This window comes from Leptonotus elevatus, chromosome 21 (assembly GCF_054856555.1).
Source record: "Leptonotus elevatus isolate MCC_2025b chromosome 21, RoL_Lele_1.0, whole genome shotgun sequence".
NCBI lineage: Eukaryota > Metazoa > Chordata > Actinopteri > Syngnathiformes > Syngnathidae > Leptonotus > Leptonotus elevatus.
This window is the reverse complement of record NC_141259.1, coordinates 15849549-15867169: the sequence shown is the minus strand read 5'-3', so window position 1 is coordinate 15867169 and position 17621 is coordinate 15849549. Positions and strand designations below refer to the sequence as shown.

The window sequence follows — 17621 nt, the reverse complement described above, 5'->3', positions numbered from 1 at the left end:
GGCCTTTCACTGACCAGGATAAACACTCCCAACATTCTCGCCCGGCCCTTACGGAAGGCGTTTGAAATGTATGTACGTATGAATGGAACTAATTGACCATCTTAACCGCGAGGTGGCGCAACTACGCCGTCATTGTCGGAGCCGTATGGTCATTGTGCTGTCAAGGGTCGCCGGGTTGCATTTTGTAGGTGGCCTCCACAAAGCAAAGCAAAACAAAATGTCTTCATCTAATCTGAGGTCAGTTTATACCTAAAACTAATATTAAGGCTAATCTTTTCACGTGTCATGTAAACGATCGATTTGCTGGTTGCTGGTGATGCAAAGTCTTAAAGGAGTTGCCCAATTACAAATAAATCTAGACTGCTTAGAAAGTGTTGCGTTTGATTTGTAAACATAACACAAACACTTCTATATATATTTATATATATAATGCATATTTGCTACAAATATGCGGCGCCCCCGTGTGGACGTGCTGTGTACATACACACGTAGACATTGCAGCCAATCTCGTTAAAGAATGTCTAAAATGATTCACAGGCTTTCTTATTTTTCTTCCCCCCAATCATGGCTGGTGAGTCGCACACAACCCGTGGAGACCCTCATCCCTGTGGGAAAGCGTACGGGTGGGGGCTCAAGAGCTTATCGAGTACCTCCTCCAACAAGCTGAAACTTCACTTGAAAGCCGCCGCGTGGGCTTATTAGGACCCGACGCCGAGGATGAGAGAAATCTGACGTGATTCCTTCGAGAGAGAAAAAAAAATCTAAATAACATTTCTGACATTCTGTCCGTCAAATGCAAGCCAAAAAACAAAAGTGGCTTTAGCCAATCAGAGTAGAAGAAAGTTGTACAATCATGTTGTCATCAAGGAGGAGATTGGTTTTTGTGGTGTAATGACGTCATTCTTGGCTTCTGTGGAGGAAGAACACCAAAGTTGCCACCTCAGCGTTTTCTCTTCTCTTTGTCGGCTTTGCTGTTGTCCGAGCAGACAATGGAAAGTGTTCTTGGGAGAGGACATTAGTCGTCATTAGTGGGGGGGATTACAATACTTATTATAACACCGCGTAAAAGTTTGTGGTCACTCCCTTTTATATAAAAAAAAGAAAAAGAAAATCAGCAAGGTCAGTAGGCAGGGTTGTCGTGATAAAGTCATACAGAAAGTTGCCACTAGGTGGTAGGATGCTCGTTTCAGCAAAGGTAAGAAGAGCAGAAGAAGAAAAGCAGGAAGTGGTGGAAATGTTTGTCTCAGGTGGAAAATGAGGTGACGTCTTTGCCCTTTCCCTTACAAAAACGTCAAATAAAGTCCAGTAATAGAAGAACATTAATGATTATTTATGTTCCGAAGAATAAAAACGTGCAAGATACTAGTGTTTTTTTGTTTAAGGTTTACAATTATGCATGTAGACTGACATGTAAATGCAGCATGAAGTTAAGTTACGTTTCCTGAAATTTTAAATGTTTTATTTTTACTTTCGGATCGTCCTTGACCAGGTTGTCATTTGTTCCTTTTGTTGATTAAAGCTGTGAAAATTCTCTCTCTCCTTTTTTTGTCATGCTTTCCCGCTCCTTCCTTCCTGAACAAATGCTGAGCACACGATGGGAGAAGGAAAGTGGAAAAGTTTTGGTGGATTTACCCGAGCGAGCGGGAGTGTTGAGGTAAACGTCCGTCCATCTGTCTGCTCGTCTCAGGACAAAAGAAAAACTGCAGAGGTTTAGTGGAAATGATTTGATGTAACACTTGGCTGGAGCGCAATGTTCACAATGATTTGGAAAATATGTTAATGGGCACAAACATTGCACACAACTGCGCAAATGTCGGGATTGGCGTTCTTACGACTCGAGCAAAGGAAATGATAGAAAACGCAACATAAGATGAGCAGCACGGTGCGCTAGTGGTTAGCACATCTGCTCCGCAGTTGTGAGGTTGGAGGGTCGTGCTGCCCGGCTGCAAATTTGTGTTGAGTGACGACGATGAACAATTCTGATCTCAGCCGAGGATTGTTGCAAAAAAAAAAAAGAAGTGTTTGGCTTTCGATGTCAAAGAGCAAAAATGCGTCAGTGTGCGCTCGTGCGAATTTTCAGTCAAAAGCGAAAACCTTGACATTCCCGCCGAGTCTGCGTGATGTCTCGAATGTTACTTTCCACGTCCTCGGGAGAGAGAAACATTTTGTTTGCAAGGCGCATTTTCAAAGCAGGGAAAGAAAACAAAACAAAACAAAGGCATTTAAGATGGCGGCATTGCACAAGGTTGTGTACCCAAAAAGAAAGAACGAGATGTTCGTCAACCTCGGGTTAATAACAAACCACAAAATGTCGCCACTGACAATTAGAGAATTGATTAGCTCCGTGAAATAAGACACTTTTTTTGTTTAACTTTTATCAGTATTTCTTGAAGATTTTTTTTTTATTGCATTTCAATTGATGTCAATCAAATGTGTTTTTGCTCTTTGTGGGCGGGCCAGTCGTAAATTCTCACCAATGGCGGCGGTCGACTGTAGAGGAAATAGAAAAGTTTAATAATATATATATATTATTATTATAATAAAGGAACTAACCACAGGTTTGTGTGTAAAGTCTTCTTCACAAGATGGAAGACTTCCTATACTTTCTTTCTTTTTCTTTTTTAGGTCAACTTGTGGATGGCAAAGCGTGGCCTTGCGGAGGTGCAATTCCAAAGCAAGGTAACGTTTGTGTTTACAACAATTCAAAGGAGGCTTAAAGGTGAGGTTGCACGCGTATTGATGTTGACGATAACCAGGAGTGACGTAACCATTTTCCAATTTGTGATAAATGAACCCAAGCCCGACAGGAGACTCCTCGTAGACGCGCACCACTTCATTTTTTCCGCCTGACTTTCCGCCAGCATCTGCAGCCAGGCCAAGCGCGCCATGAATGAACAGAGTCTGGCTGCTTCACGCACGCACGCACGCACGCACGCACGCACGCACGCACGCACGCACCTCTCTGCCGACTACTTTAAAATCCCAACAAAACGGCGCCACAGGATTGTTATATAGTCTTTTTCAAATCTCAAGCTCATCTTCTGATGAGATTTTTGCATTCTGCTCTGATTTTCAAGTTGAGCACTTTGAGTGATTCTTGAGGCGGAATGTTGGACTTTCTTGAGGGCTTTTTTTTTTTTTTTTTTTTTTTTTTTTTTAAAGATCAACTTTCACTCTTAAAAGCAGACGTGACCTTTCAGCTCAAGTTGCTGCCAATCACTCTTAGCACAGATAGACAAATACCCCATCCACCGACCCCCCCCCCCAAATAAGCCCCCACATAGCCCCTCTTTTTCCTCTGACAACCTTCTGTCGGTGGCTGCTCTTTTGTCAACTAAACATTTGGATTTCAGCTTCAAAGTACACACAAACACACAGATAACCCCCCCCCCCTCCACATAAAATACCCCCCCCCCCCAAAAAAAAAAAACTCCTGTTAGTATGAATGGCTTCCGTCATGAATATTAATTTGTGTTACTCATTGGCAAATGAAGGAGAATGTCAACAGAAACATTTGCAAACCAAGGGATGCTAATAATAATAATAATAATAACTGAAATGGTTATAATACAGCGTTGTCTCAAGTGACCCGACGACGTGTTCCAAAATATGAGCTGACGCTTGGCTGATTTTTTTTCCTGTCTTGAGTTGAGAGCAAAAAGCAGCAGAAAGTGAAGCATTTGCATTTGAAGCTGTTCAAGTTGGAAGTTTACGCATAAAACAAACCCAAGCAAAGACCAGAAAACCGAATCGGCGCGCTTCATGCTAGCATACACTGACAGGCTAACAAAATTAGCATTGCTGCTGTGGCCGTTGCGTTACGAAATCGTCTTGACTTACAAGTTTCATTTGCTCTGTGACGACGTCGTATCATGCAAACAGTCATAATAAACAAAGAAGATTTTCACAATGAAGTGACATTTGTAGCTTTTTTGCATGCAAATATTGTTGAATCTGTTTCTCCGTGAGTTCAAATATTCATTGCGTCGACCGACATTTGCGTTTTCAAATCGTCTTTTTTTCAAATGTGGCTTTCTTCCGTGCTTTCATTTTGGAAAAATTGGACTTCATTCAACAGCTCGATCAATTCCGACTTTGTTCTCGTTAACGTGACAATTTTATTCTTATTAGAAAATATAACTTTTTTCTCATAACACAAAAACGTTTGTTTTACATTTAAAAAAAAAAAAAAGAAAAAATGTGAATTTGTTCTGGTAACAGAAAAAAGTCAAGATTGTTTGAAAACAGGCAACATTTCAGGTGCTGGCGTGACAGTTGTTGAGTTTGCGTGCGAATGGCCGTCGTCTTGAAAGCGAGGTGAGAAGCCTCCGCCGCGCGAGGCGCGAGCAGCTTATCAACAATGCGGCCTCTGGAGCGGCGTCCCTCGCATGCCAGCGCGCCGCCTATCAGTCCCACGCTGTCAGGAACGCCGTCTTTATCGCCACGCCGCCATGTTTGTTTGCTCAAGGGAAATTCCAAGTGGCCCCCCACCTCCCCAAGAACTCTTGAGGCCAGACAAGGTGGCGGACCAAAGGACCGTGACATCACTCATCACGTTCTTCCCAGAAAATAGACTTGATGTGCGGACATTCCAATGTGATGCTAGCGTTAGCATTGCGGCCACTGAAGTATGCACATGTGAATGGAAAATTGTACACGAAGAAATACAATATATGCACGTGTATGCTAGCTAGGCCGCTAATATATCCATTCCTGAACAAAACAAATGTGAGCTTGTTGATGTTTGGAGATGATGTCGTTTGATTGTTCGCCCGTCCCCGGGTTCACAAGTGCTTTTCGTGGGTTTCTCGCCGCTCCGCCTCTGCTAAGTCAACAAAGCGGGACAGCGTTTACGATCCCACCAATCCTCGATTTCAAAAGGTTTGACTCGGTTCAAAATGTTTTTATAAAAGGGGCGGGGTTGGAAAAGGCTGGCAACTTAGGAGGCCAAGATGGCAGTGTTTAATTAATTGATCATGTGGTTATCCATGACCTGAGCCGTTCATCTTGACGAGTGTCGCGGGAGTGCTGGAGCCTATCCCGGTAGTTTGTTCACTTATTGTCCAAGTTACTGTAAGCACGCGTCCAAATAAAGTACTGTCGTGTCGTGGTCTTCTGGGCTCACTATTTGGCAAATGTCTCACTATTTTGTTCAAAGTCTTCCTCCGTTGCAGTCCAAAAGGAGTCGGAGTGTCAACTTTCTGTCATGTCGCTGCTAAATAAGGAGCTACTATTTTTTTAGAAGGAGTCAACTCGATGAGGGCTCACTATTTGGCAACAGTCTTGACTGTTCTTATCCGATGACTTGAAGATGTCGTCCAATTGATGGGACGCTTATTTGGGACGCGTTTGTTGACGTCCACTGCCGACTTTGTTGCTCGTACGTTTTGTAATGCTGGCAAATGTCACGTGCTTGCAAAAAGGCGACGTTGGCCGAGCGGAATGACATCGAAGAAGAAGCTTTGAATGTATATTTGAAGTGGTTCGGGGGATAATGAAAGAGAAATGGATGTTTTGAGGTCAAGGCCACACGGGAAGACGCGCGACATCAAAGTGAAAGTGAGGAAGACGAGGATGACTTGACTGCTGTGTGTGTTGGGGGGGGGGGGGGGGGGGTGGGTCGGGATTAGAGGTTGGTGGTCCGGAATCGGGTTTCAAACTCCTTCCCGCCCATTTTTCAGGGAGCCGGTGCACTGAAGCTGCTTTGTTTGGACCAGGAGGAGGAGGAAGAGGAGGAGGAAGAGGAGGAGGAGGAGGAGAAGCCGGCCTTTTTAAGCTCGGAGCGAAGCGGCAGGAGTCCGAGTGGACTTGCATCTCTCTCACTTGAGCGGAGTTTGGCGGCGGTCCGAAGCTGCGGAGATGAACTCACGGTAAACAAACAAACACACTGAAATGGAAAAGTTTGAAAAGAACTTTGAATTGGATTTGTGTGTGCGTGCGTGCGTGCAGGATTCCTGCCTGGTGCGCTGGACTATTTCTGCTCTGGAGTTTGTCGGCGGGTGACCGGCTGGAAGGTGAGTTTTGACGACGCGTCACCAGATGACTCGGGGACGAACGACCGCGTGAGGCTTGCTCGTTTAAAAAAAAACAAAAAAAAAAACTTGCAAACGTTTTGTTGAAGTTTGGCCAACTTTGCGTCTGCTTTATTTTCATTCTGATATTTTTGTTTGTCCTTTTCCAAGACGGCAATCGAAGCAAAAATGACTATTTTTGGTTTTGAGTTTATTTCCCTTTTTATTTGGATGACACCGAACGAATCGAAGGTCAACAATGTGGACTGCAAAAGTTGTTCTGTGGGCTTTGAGGATTCGAAATTTGCCGAGTCAGCCGTATTCCCAAATAGTCTGGCGCTGCCTGACAAATATTGAAATTTCACCTTTTCTAAATGGATCTTCTTTTTTTTAACACTTTATAAGCTTCTCCACAAAAGCATTTGGCTGTTTGTTGCCTTTTGATGGCAAGCGCGTCTTATCCAAAGTAACGCGGTGCAAATCCTGCGCCTGTTCCTGCTCGTGCTCGTCTTCTCTTTCGATCACATTTTCCTGGCGTTTTGTCAATCAATTTGATTTCTTTCAACCTCCTTTGGGGCCGCATTTTCAAACCAAAGGGAACTTCTGCTTTCCCACAGATGAGGTCATAAAAGGTCATAAAAGTATCAGGACGTGTACTTTTGAATGGCCGGCGCTCATTACGCTAACGACGCCGACAAAAAGTTTGCGATGCGTTTGATAACATCAGCTTTTCCTAGCAATTATTTGCCAGCAAGGCAAAAGTCCCCTAAATTCCCCAATAAAACTTTATTCGCCAGCTTTTGTCGCCATGGTAACATCACATCTTGGACACTTGATTAGGTACGCCAATGTTGCCTCCATCTTGTGGCATCGATAAGCAACGATGAAGCTTTACAAGAAGATATTTCTTTTTGCAGATTCTCAGTGACTACACTTGATCACGCTCACAGATGTTCCTAATATTTTGACCAAATCCGTCATCTGGCGCAGGCGTACCTAATGAATTGTCCAGCGAGCGAGCGTTTGGCCGCGGGACGGTGCCGGCCGAAGCGATTATCTGCAACTGTGATCGGCGCGTGACAAAAGCGGCATTGTGCTGCTTCGTTAGCGGTAATTGGGGGACCTGATCCTTAACGAGAGCGGACCCCCTTCAGACAGAGCGGGATTGTCTGTCGGTCGGGAAAGTCAAAAGAAAAAAAAGCTCGCCTGGGAAAAAAAAAAAAGTGCTCTGTGATAAAAGTCAGCTCATCTTTCTGCACTATATTAGTGTTTATTTGTATTTGTATGATCCAAATCTAATCGTTTGATTAGCCTAGCCTCATTAGCACTTACAGCTGCTAAATATTTGGCTAGCAAACCACTTGTTTGTGTTTTTTTTTTCAAGTCTTTTCTGCTACATTGCTATAGCAAGGTTGGCTAAATGTGCACGAGGTCACTCACGTTTGAGTGCAAACGAGCAACCGCCGTTTTCGAGTAATTGGCGAGTTACACACACACACACAAATGATTGGTTCAATTCTCCTGTCCCGCTTCGTTTTCGAGCCATAAAGTCTAACCATACAGCTAATGTAGCTAACGTGAGCTAATTTGCTACCTTTTCTAGCTTAGCTAAAACCAACAGGCTAATTCATCAGTTTGCTAACTTGGATATGCTAATTCTCACAAGGTTCCAAGACAATTCGCTTTTACAACAAAAATGTTTGCGCTAATTCAGAAAAATCATTCAGCAAGCTAAAGCTAAAATGCTAGCTAATGTGTTTCATGAGGCTTTCGGCTGACAACTTTTCTGATGTCAATTTTGAAAGGATTTTGTGTTTCTGGGAACTGTTAGCGGCACGAGCATGTTTTTGAGTCGTTCCAAAACAAATCAGTGCACATCGTTGCCACCAATTTTGCAAGCTACTGTTGTCGCCCGATCCAAATCCAATCAACTTTGGAGCGAACGCTCCGCCGGCGAGCCTCTCATCCGTAGTAGCTTAGCGTTGTAATTCTTTCCAAAAGCTGCGTCCTGTCAGGATCTTGTCTAAACACCGACTTGGCTTCTGCTGCGCTTTGATGGCGCTCATCATCTGGTCTTGCGGTCTTGCGGCATCCAAAAATGACGTCACGGGCCAACCGCCACATCGCAATCAGAAAATACGTTATTACCAAACAGATGAGATAACAAATTTATAATAACCATTTTTTAATAACATTGCATATTTAAATGGATGTTAATGAATTTGAATGTGCTGATCCAACTTCGCAGGTTAAATAATGAGTGCGTCGTCTCTACTCTGTAGTTGAGGTAAATAAAGCGGGGAAGAGTTACGCTACGCAAACGTCACATTCCACTTGCCACCAAACTGTCAAATGTGCCTTGTTATGCGTTGATTAATGAGTTCCCCTCGACTTTATTCCCCTTTTTTTTTTTTGTGCATCACAATGAACTTCAAAGCGTGTTTTGAAAAGGAAACGTTTAAAATTCCCCACGCAGGAAGTGACGGCGGCGTGGAGTGGCGTGCTATCTAAATGGAGGGCGGCAAATCAAAACACGAGAGGGGAAACAGGAATGGCTAAATTTACTCGCGACAAAACAACAATCAACTCTGAGTTCTGGACTTTCTTTAAAAAAAAAAAAAGACAAACACAGGAAGTGACGGCCTCAAGTTTGGGTTTGAAGTCTAGTTGTAATTTTACAATTTCAATACAAGAACACCAAAAAAAAGAATTAAGTGGTTGTTTGGGATTTTTTTTTTTTTTTAGCACATTAGTTTCGACATCTCTTAAGTGTGGGAAAAGCTTGAGGTAGTTTGTCCTTTGCAGCCAAATGTTTTGCTCTGGTTTTTTGAACATTGTGGCTTCTCTATGCTGTTAGCTTTTAGCATGTTAGCTCAGACATTTCTAAGGTCTGCTCAAAGCAGTTTCAACGGTTTTGAGGTTGTGGCACTTCCTCGTCTGGTTGAGGGCGCTAACATTAGGGAGGCGTCATGGCTTCTCTGTGATGGTTGTTAGCGTTTACAACATTTGGTTAGACATTTGTTTGATCATTTTTGCTCAAACATTTCTAAAATGTGGGGAAAGGCTTGTTCAGTGTTTTCAGGTAACGTGGTCACTTCGTGGTTTGGTTTGGTTCGATGGCTTACCGCGACTACAAAGTGTTTTGTGTCTTGTCTGTGACGTGGCTAGCTGTTAGCATGTTAGCTTATATGTTTCTAAAGTTTGGCAAAAGGCTGATTCAATGTCATACATTTGAAGCAGTTCAGCTTGCATAGTGGAACTTCCTCGTTCCTGATGTGGTTTCAGGGCTGTAAGCGATAGCTGTAAAGTAGAAAAAAGAAGAAGAAACCCGCATCCATGTCATGTCCTTGATGATGTTCGCTTTTAGCATGCTAGGGCAGATGCTTCTAAAATGTAAAAAAAGGCTGGCTGGCTCCAAATGGTTCATCTTCAGGGCACAAGACTGTTCCAAGCTTGAGAAACAATCCTGACTTTTCTCTGTGAGGTTTGTTAGCATGTTAGCGTGTTAGCTTTTTAGCAGAACATCCCAAAAACAACGCGGCCGCTCGTCACAGTGTTTGTTGATCTGGGAGCGCTTTTTGGCATCCTGGTGTCTGGAGCGCCTCGCATGGAAAGTGTTGGTCAGAGCGGAACGCGGAGATGGCGCTGAAAACAAGCAGGTACTGTTTATGTCGTCGTCATCCCAGAAGGCCGCAGAGTGCGGCGAGAAGGATGCCTTCAACGTCCTCGCAAAAAAAAAAACGACGACATTTGAATCTCGTACCAAATGATGCCGTTCTATTAAACCCGTCGTTGTTAATTCATTCTTAGCGAGCTTTAAATCTTGTTTCTGCGGTTCATTGACGCCGCTTGCGTTACTTTTGTTGTCTTATTGTTGTGTTTGCTCAGCTGGGCCGCAGCTGTGTTTGCGTTGTTTTTCAACACACTGCAAGCAAGCAAGCAGCTCATCAGCATCTCAAATGAAAGTTTGCTCCGACGGTCGGCTGGTAAACGCGAACACTTGGGCTTTCCGTCTTACAAGGTCGCTTCGATGAACAGAAGTTTACGCTCCGCCGGCCGGCCGAAGGTGATAAGCCGAGCCGAGCCGAGCCGAGCCGAGCCGCCGGCTGCTCTTTTATTTTCTAAATATTTCTATTAGGAAAGTCGCAACCCGTTGCAGTGTTGACGTTTACCAGCGAGATGAGGACGAGGAAAAAAAGAATGTGGTTTTCTTTTGGTCACCATCGGAATGTAAGCTGATTTTATGTTTCGTTGGGTTACTTCACACCCAAATTCCTGGTATTTATTGTTATTATTATTACAGAATATCTCAACGGATTCAAACGTTACAATTTCAAAAATAAGCTCAAAGCTCAGGAAGCGTTTTTCACATTCTCTTATTCTTTGCGTTCTACATTTTTAAATTCAAATCAGTCTCACATTCACCCGAATAGACAATTGCACCGAATTTCGGTTTGGCTCTTCATCATCGCGCGCACGTTGCGGAGGTCACGCTGCGATCTTCAACATGGCGGCTCCCCTCCGCTTTTGTGGTGGCCTCGTCATGGAGAGCCAACGTTCATTCAATTAGCATTGCAAATGTAAGCTACGCTAACAATTCCAAATTCCAAAGATGCTGACGAAGGTCGTCTCTAAGCAAGCCTTTCCGATCTCCTTATTGCCTAAAGCGGAGGTTGCTCATGTTTGGTTCGCCGCTTCTGTCTGGCCCGCCAGACGCTTTGATGAAAAAAACATGATTATCAATGATGTCACAATGTTCACGGTATGAACTCATTGACCGGCAGCCCTTTTCACTGAAGCAACCCCCTTTGCTCCCGGCTGTTTGACTGGATTTGGACTGATTTTGCAAGGCCCACACAATATTGTGTTCTATTGCTATAAAACATGGAAGCTGCCAAAAGAAAGATTCGAGTCTCTTCTTTCATCAGGAAAAAAAAGTATGTTTCTATCGGTTTTTGTTTCGCAGCAATTAGCATTAGAATATAGCTAAGTTTCATCAATATTCACATTCCTGGTGAAAACACTGACAAAAAGACCTTTTTTTGCAACACGGCCCTGGTTGATCTCTTATACTCTGACACCCCCTGCTGGCCATGTTTGTAGTAATTACCATTTGCTTTAAGCGTTCTCTTCAGTTCAGGTTCTGCATCAAAGCCTTTTGTATGCTCCAGCATACAAAAAACCTTTCTTTTTTTTTAACGTATCAATATTTAATATAGACCGTATTTATACGTTTTTGGAGCAAACGAGTTAAAAGTGCCTTGCCATCGGCGTGGTCTTGTTTTCCTGCGATATGATGAGCGGCAAAAACAAAGCAGTCCTTTTCCGCGTTTTGTGTTATGCCAGCAATGACTGCCGGTATTCACGATGCGAGTAAAAGAAAGCCGTAAAAGATCTTAGAAATGATTCACTGTCTGTACTTGGCCAGAAAAGGACAAGAACGAGTTGAAATTGGTGGTAAAGTCAAACAAGTCCTGAGGGATAAAGTGTGCGCTTCTGGCAGAGCAAACGAAGCAAAACGTGTTTTTTTTGGCCACGTCTGACTTTCTGCAATCAAAACTCGGCCCACTGGCAAAGCAGGTGCTTTTTCATTTGCTAGCGTCAGCAAGCCATTTTGTTTGCCGGGCACGACCTGGACCCGATTGTCTCGCAGATCATTCGCATTCCGGCCAAATGGAAAAATTTAGAAGCTGAAAATGCATCAACGTGGCTGTCAGTTGGTCAGCTGGAGCAGGAATTGACCCGACGCGCTCCAAAGAGAATCCCGGGAAACTGACGGGCCGCCAGCGCGTGCTTGTTTGTGGATTTTTTTTGCTGGCTGGCAGACACATGTGACCTGCGCCGTTTTAGGAAGGAGAGAAGCCGTCGCTTCCAAATCTGGAGAGCTTTTACGGCCTGAGCAAACACGCACGTGCACGCGCGCGCGCACGCACACATGCTTAAACTTCAACTGGTGAAGTTTCCTCAAGATCTTGGACCTCGCGTGCTTGCTTAGGACCTAGGACTGCCCCGGGGGCCCTTGAACGCTATGCTAACGCTAGCGCTTGGCGTCACACAGAAATGCGACAGAATATTGAATTTGCAGCAATGACGAGCTTCTTCCGCTCTTGATCAGATGTCCGAACGTCTCGAGGTCCGGTCGGAGCCTTCGCGGCTTCCTTCACGGAGGCTCGGTAGGCGGAGCTTACGTTGGACCCTGGCAACAGAAAAGAGCTTCTTCCAAACTCTTCCGACACAACTGCAAGCGTATGAATTCAGTTTCAGTTCCGGAAACCGAATTCAGGACTTTCAGAATCATGAAAACCGAATGAAGTCGAATTTGCCACAACTGTTTATAGCGCGCTGGTTGAGTGGTGAGCCGGCGTCTTGCAGTTCTTAGGTTCGGTGTTTGAATCTCTGCTATGGCCTCCCTGTGTGGCGTTTGCGCGTTTCTTCCTGTGTTGATTGAAGATCTCGATCCCCGTGAACGCGATCTCGTTTGTACGTAAACGTCCGGTCCAATGTCAAGAATGGCTTCAGCTCTCCCGCCGACCGTTCATGAGGAAAACCGGCATTGGAAAGGAATCAAATCGATCGATAAGGTCTGATTGATTACTATCAAATCTTTTTTAATGTGATTTCATTTTATTTCAGTCGCTATATTTTCAAAGTTGACTTATCCAACTTTTTCCACCTCGTACGGTAATCAGTCATTCCACTGGTGACAATGATTGTAAACGGACCCGCGGCCGGGATTTCTGGTGTTTCTGGACCCGACTAATTAGCGAAGGAACTTTGAATTGGACGCGTTGCGACATTGGTGTCAGCATTTCTGCTTTTCATTCGTACCCCCCCAAAATATCTGTGAGAGCGGCGGCGAACGTTCTGCAAAGTGCGGGCACCCGTGTCGGAACCTTTTCCCAGGATTCCAGGCTGAGCGGGACTCTCTGGAAGTGTCCGCGTTGGAGTCTGCGTCGACTGGAGTGACTGAGGAGTCGAGCCAGAGCAGATGGTATCACTCACAAGCGCCCGCCCGAACCCGAGCCCGCCCGCCCTGCCCTCTTCTCTCTTTCCATCTTTTCTCTGTAGCAACAGTTTGGATAAGTTACACAATGCGATGAACACAAACATGGTGAACCTTCAGCTGACTGCAAAGCTTTGGCGTCCGCCGCTGGGTGGGATTTGGGGGGGGGGGGGGCTGGGGTTGCTGTCTTCGGGGGCTTTTTATGGCTGAGTGCTGACTAAGATGAAAGCTTGCTGTTAAGTCGCACATGTTAACGTTTGAGTCGCACCTCGGCGTGTTTGCACGACTTGAAAGTCGTCTCCAGCTCGCGTCTTCTTTTTGGGTCTCGTGCCGAAGACGTACCGGGTTGAACTATTTGGCTCGACCCGCCAGCTCGCGTCAGCATGCCGGGAAGTCGAAAGTGGGATAACGTTGACACTTTCCGGTCCACTGGGAACCGCTTGTCATGTTTTGACATGAAGGTTGCAATATTTGGACCGCCGTCTTTTTCAACGTTGGTCCTCGTGGATTCACACAGTCAAGATGTCCGTTTCTTGAAGAAAAGTCAAGTCCTAATCCTGCTTAAAATGAATTTTGGATGAGACGCAAGAATGTGCTGCTCGAACCGCTTGACGAACGCCCGTCCCCCCAACCCTTACCTGTCCCACAGAAGGCCCTATTGTGTCCCAAAGTGCACAGCCCTACTCGGGTCCGGATTCTTCCGGTTTTCACATCTGGATGCTCTTGAATGTTGCAAGGACTGAGCCCTGAAGGTCTCCACTCAAATAATTACGGTGAGGGGGGGGGGGGGGGGTCCTCATTTTCTGATGGTCCTGACATACGAGGTTCTTGTAAACTGAGGACGTGCTGCGCAGAATCCATTTGGGCCCAACTGGATTGCGTAGACGCTCAGATGGATTCGATCGAATCCACGATCCCTCTCGAGATCACTTCCTGATACCGAGGTCACTTCCTGATACCGAGGTCACTTCCTGATACCGAGGTCACTTCCTGATACCGAGGTCGTCTCATTTCTGTTCCCACAAATAAGATGAGAGAATTTCTCTCTCACGATCGCTGTTTCGATTTCAAATGTCAACAGATCAGAACCATCGCAATCCAAACATCTCCATGTTTTAGCCTGAGCGGAAAGTCTTCAGAGTCGGAATACAGCGCGCGTCTTTGTATGTTTGTTGTGGGAATGTTGTCCCAAGAACCGGGCCAGGGGCAAAATTCTCCTCGATCCGCTTGGCCTGTGGCGAAAGCGCCATCTTTCTTTGGATCGCAACTTGAGACATTCCTTATATGAGCATTCGGGCTCTGCTTTTGCTCCGTCACATTTTCTCAACGTGAGTCAGCGCTCGAGTGAGACAGGAAGAAGGTTGGGTCAGTCCGGCGGCCCTTGGGGTTGCAGCCGGGGGGGGGGTCAGTGCCTTGCTCAGAAGCAGTCGTTTGTAAAGATGACTTGGATCAAGTCTTCTTTTTTTTTGGGGGGCCCCCAAGACGAGTATTTACATAAAAGGGACCCCTAATCCTCAGTCCGCTGGGTCAGATGTTTTGGCCAAGGGCCACACGGCAACACATTTATGGCTTAATTAATAAATGTCCCGGCGCTCCTCTGGGATCCATACGTTAATTCTTCTGTCTGGTGTTTGCAAATTGGACTAGAGCGCCTTGTTGTACTTGTACACGCTGTGACACAAACGTGTGTCGTCATCAGCGTCGTTACGTCTCAGACAACAAACAGAAGAAGCCAACATGATGAATGAACGTCTCGAGTGGAGATGAGATGGCCCGGGGGGGGGGGGGGGGGGGGCGAGGGTGCGAGGGTGCGAGCTTGCATGTTACAAGCGCCGCCGGCAACACTGAGTCATCCTTTGCGGCGCCAAAGACAACACAAGGACGCCGCGATACAATACAATAAAAATAAAAAATAAAAATAAAATAATAAAAAAAATAATAATAATAAAAAAAAAAAAACAATGCCAACGCAGGTTTTGTGATGATGAATTAATCAATAGGGCTGGCTTTCGATACAAATTTCCTCAATCAATTGGATTTCCATTCACAAGAGTTCCATTCGATTCAGTTGAATCCAGTATCGTATATTTATGGAACATCAATTGTTCTTAAATATCAACATGATAAAAACTCCGCAAACATTCAATTCCAAACGATTTCATGGATTTTTGTACATGAAAGTAACACGTGTTCGAATTACTTGAAAACAGTGACATCAGCAAGGATGAGATGAAATACTCATAATTGGAATTCTATAATTGTAAATATAAATTAAAAAGATTCTGAATTACCTTCAAGGGCAATAAGTCAGGTTCTCCATCAATTTAAGAAAATACTTTTGAAAAAACAACAACAACAAAACGGCAAAATACAAAAAATGTAGGCCTTAAAAAAAAATTTTTTTTCATGAATTTAGATTTTTTTAGATTTTTATTATTTTTTTAAACGAGTTTGTATTTTATATTTTGTGACCGTGTCCGTTCAATTGCCAGATTGAAGTCCGAGACGCGGAAAAGGCAACTGAAGTCTTCCATCGCGGTGAATCTCGTACTTCATTAAAATGGCCGGCGACGGCCTGCAGTGGAATTTCCCTGCAAACATTTGCTGTTGGCGATTCGTTTCCTCCCGAGCCAACAAGGTCAGCGGACTTCTTTTTTGTTCTTCACTCTCATTATTGTTTCCCGGAGCCGAATGAAGTCAGCCTTCGACTCGGCTCCGTTTACCCAAAACATGAACAAAACGTCACGCTTGGCAACCAGCCTTTGTTTGTATCGGCCAAGTGCGTGCGTGCGTGCGTGCGTGCGTGCGTGCGTGCGTGCGTGCGTGCGTGCGTGCGTGCGTGCGTGCGTGCGTGCGTGCGTGCGCGTGCGTGTGACCCACCCGCTCTCCCATAATGAATATGCTTGAATTTGTCATGTTAATAGCAAGCAAATGTCGAAGTGATCTCACAGCATGCAGCCGCCATCAAAACTTCATCTGCATGAGCGCATGACAAGCGTGCATATCTTAATTGCGCCTGCTTCTCATCAGTGGAGGTTTTTTTATTTTTTTTATTTTTTAAATGCATTTGTGGTCTAATCACTCGGCTTGACTCGCTCTTCCACCCCTGACGATAAGACATATATTAAATGTCCTTACACTCTAAAAACAATTGGGTCAAAAGCAACCCAATGATGGATCAAAAATGGACCGATCCACTCCATCAAAATTGGGTCATTTGGAATAAAACAATCCAAAAAGTTGGGTCGAATTGACCCAAGTAGAGCATCGGTCCTTATTTGGGTTATTTTTGACCCAACTGTTTTTAGAGTGTAGTTTTTTTTTTTTTTTGAATAGTCACAATTTTGGTGGCATCTGTGCCAAGGAATGACAGTCTGCCAGGCCATATCCTTGTCTAATAGGAAAAAAAGTGCTTTGCTGCCACTTTGTGGCAACTGTCAGCAATTATAGATTGATTTAAATTGCTTGTTCCCGATTGTTAAGTCCAAACATTCGAAGCGGCACTTGAAACATTCGCCAGCAGCGTGTAACCTTTTTGCCTCTTTTGGATCCTCGTCAACGGGACCGAGACCAAGCATGTAAACGGCGGTTGCTATCCACATGTGCGGAATGAACGCTGGAGTGGAATCCTACCACAAGGGGGCGCGTTGGCGGGAAAAAAGGCCGTTTGTTGGCCCGGCCTGATCTCGAACGATCCCTCCGTGGACGACGCTCGCTTCGGTGCAGGTGCGAGCGGAATGGATGTTGAAGTTCCCCGCCTCTAAAATCCTGGCCAAAAAAAACATGGCCGATGTCCGACCTGGTCGTGACACTCCGGTGGCCTTCCCTTAAGAAGTTGAACGAAAGACACGAGTGCATTGACGTTTCCAGCTGTTGAGTCCGATCATGAAGTGATGTCACGGTCCGAGCTGTGGGAATGTTGGCCCGCCAACCTGGCCGGGAAGCGGCTGCATCTCCTCCCTCGTCATTTTGGCCTGCGGAGGGGATGCTAATCCGTCATTAGCACGCCAGTGGGGAAATTCCCATCTTGCAGCACCAAAGTCAACAACACCATTATTAGAAAAGTCATTCTGCATAGCAACAACAATAGTTCGGCAGCAAAAATTAATCAAGAAATTGTCAATAATGCGCAGTTGTGAGTGAGTCGCATAAAAAAAAAAAAACACGGCACCGAGGAGTGTCGCGGTCCAATTAGGACATGTGGCAGACGTACGCCTGGCTTCCTGCGGCGGGGGCGTTAGTGGCCCACGGGGGCTCTTACCTTGCGCTCAACCCACTTTACAGGAGCTGCCTTTGTGCTGCACGACTTCATTAGCGCGACCTTAATGCCTTCCAGATGTGCACGGGTGAGCTGCCACTGGGGGGCGCTACATTAGAGCGTGTCCCGCTAAGGGAAAGCAGCTGTTTGCACGTGTGTGTGCGTGCGTGCCTCACTCTGGCCTGTCCCACTTTTTGTTTATTGTACTGGTGAAGGTGGACGGCGGATTTTCCACGTGGACGCGTGTTATTTATAGCACGTTTTCGACATGTCAGGCCTCCAGGGAGTCGTTCAAAAGACGCGCTGCCACTTTCCAGCGAGCAAAGCAGAAATAAATGTGGAAAAATCT

The 17621-nt window shown here is 45.3% G+C and overlaps 1 protein-coding gene across 1 annotated transcript in view; it reads left to right on the top strand.

Annotated features, from left to right (window-relative positions):
* The first annotated feature begins 1198 nt into the window (after positions 1 to 1198).
* The window catches only part of LOC147156148 (uncharacterized), a 30274-nt gene continuing 13851 nt past the window's right edge, over positions 1199 to 17621 (top strand). Inside the window, exons 1-4 of the mRNA XM_086066415.1 lie at positions 1199 to 1654; positions 2626 to 2679; positions 5682 to 5870; positions 5950 to 6014. Of these exons, the coding sequence (XP_085922541.1) occupies positions 5860 to 5870; positions 5950 to 6014 (76 nt within the window). The 5' untranslated portion in view covers positions 1199 to 1654; positions 2626 to 2679; positions 5682 to 5859. The remainder of the gene's footprint in view (positions 1655 to 2625; positions 2680 to 5681; positions 5871 to 5949; positions 6015 to 17621) is intronic.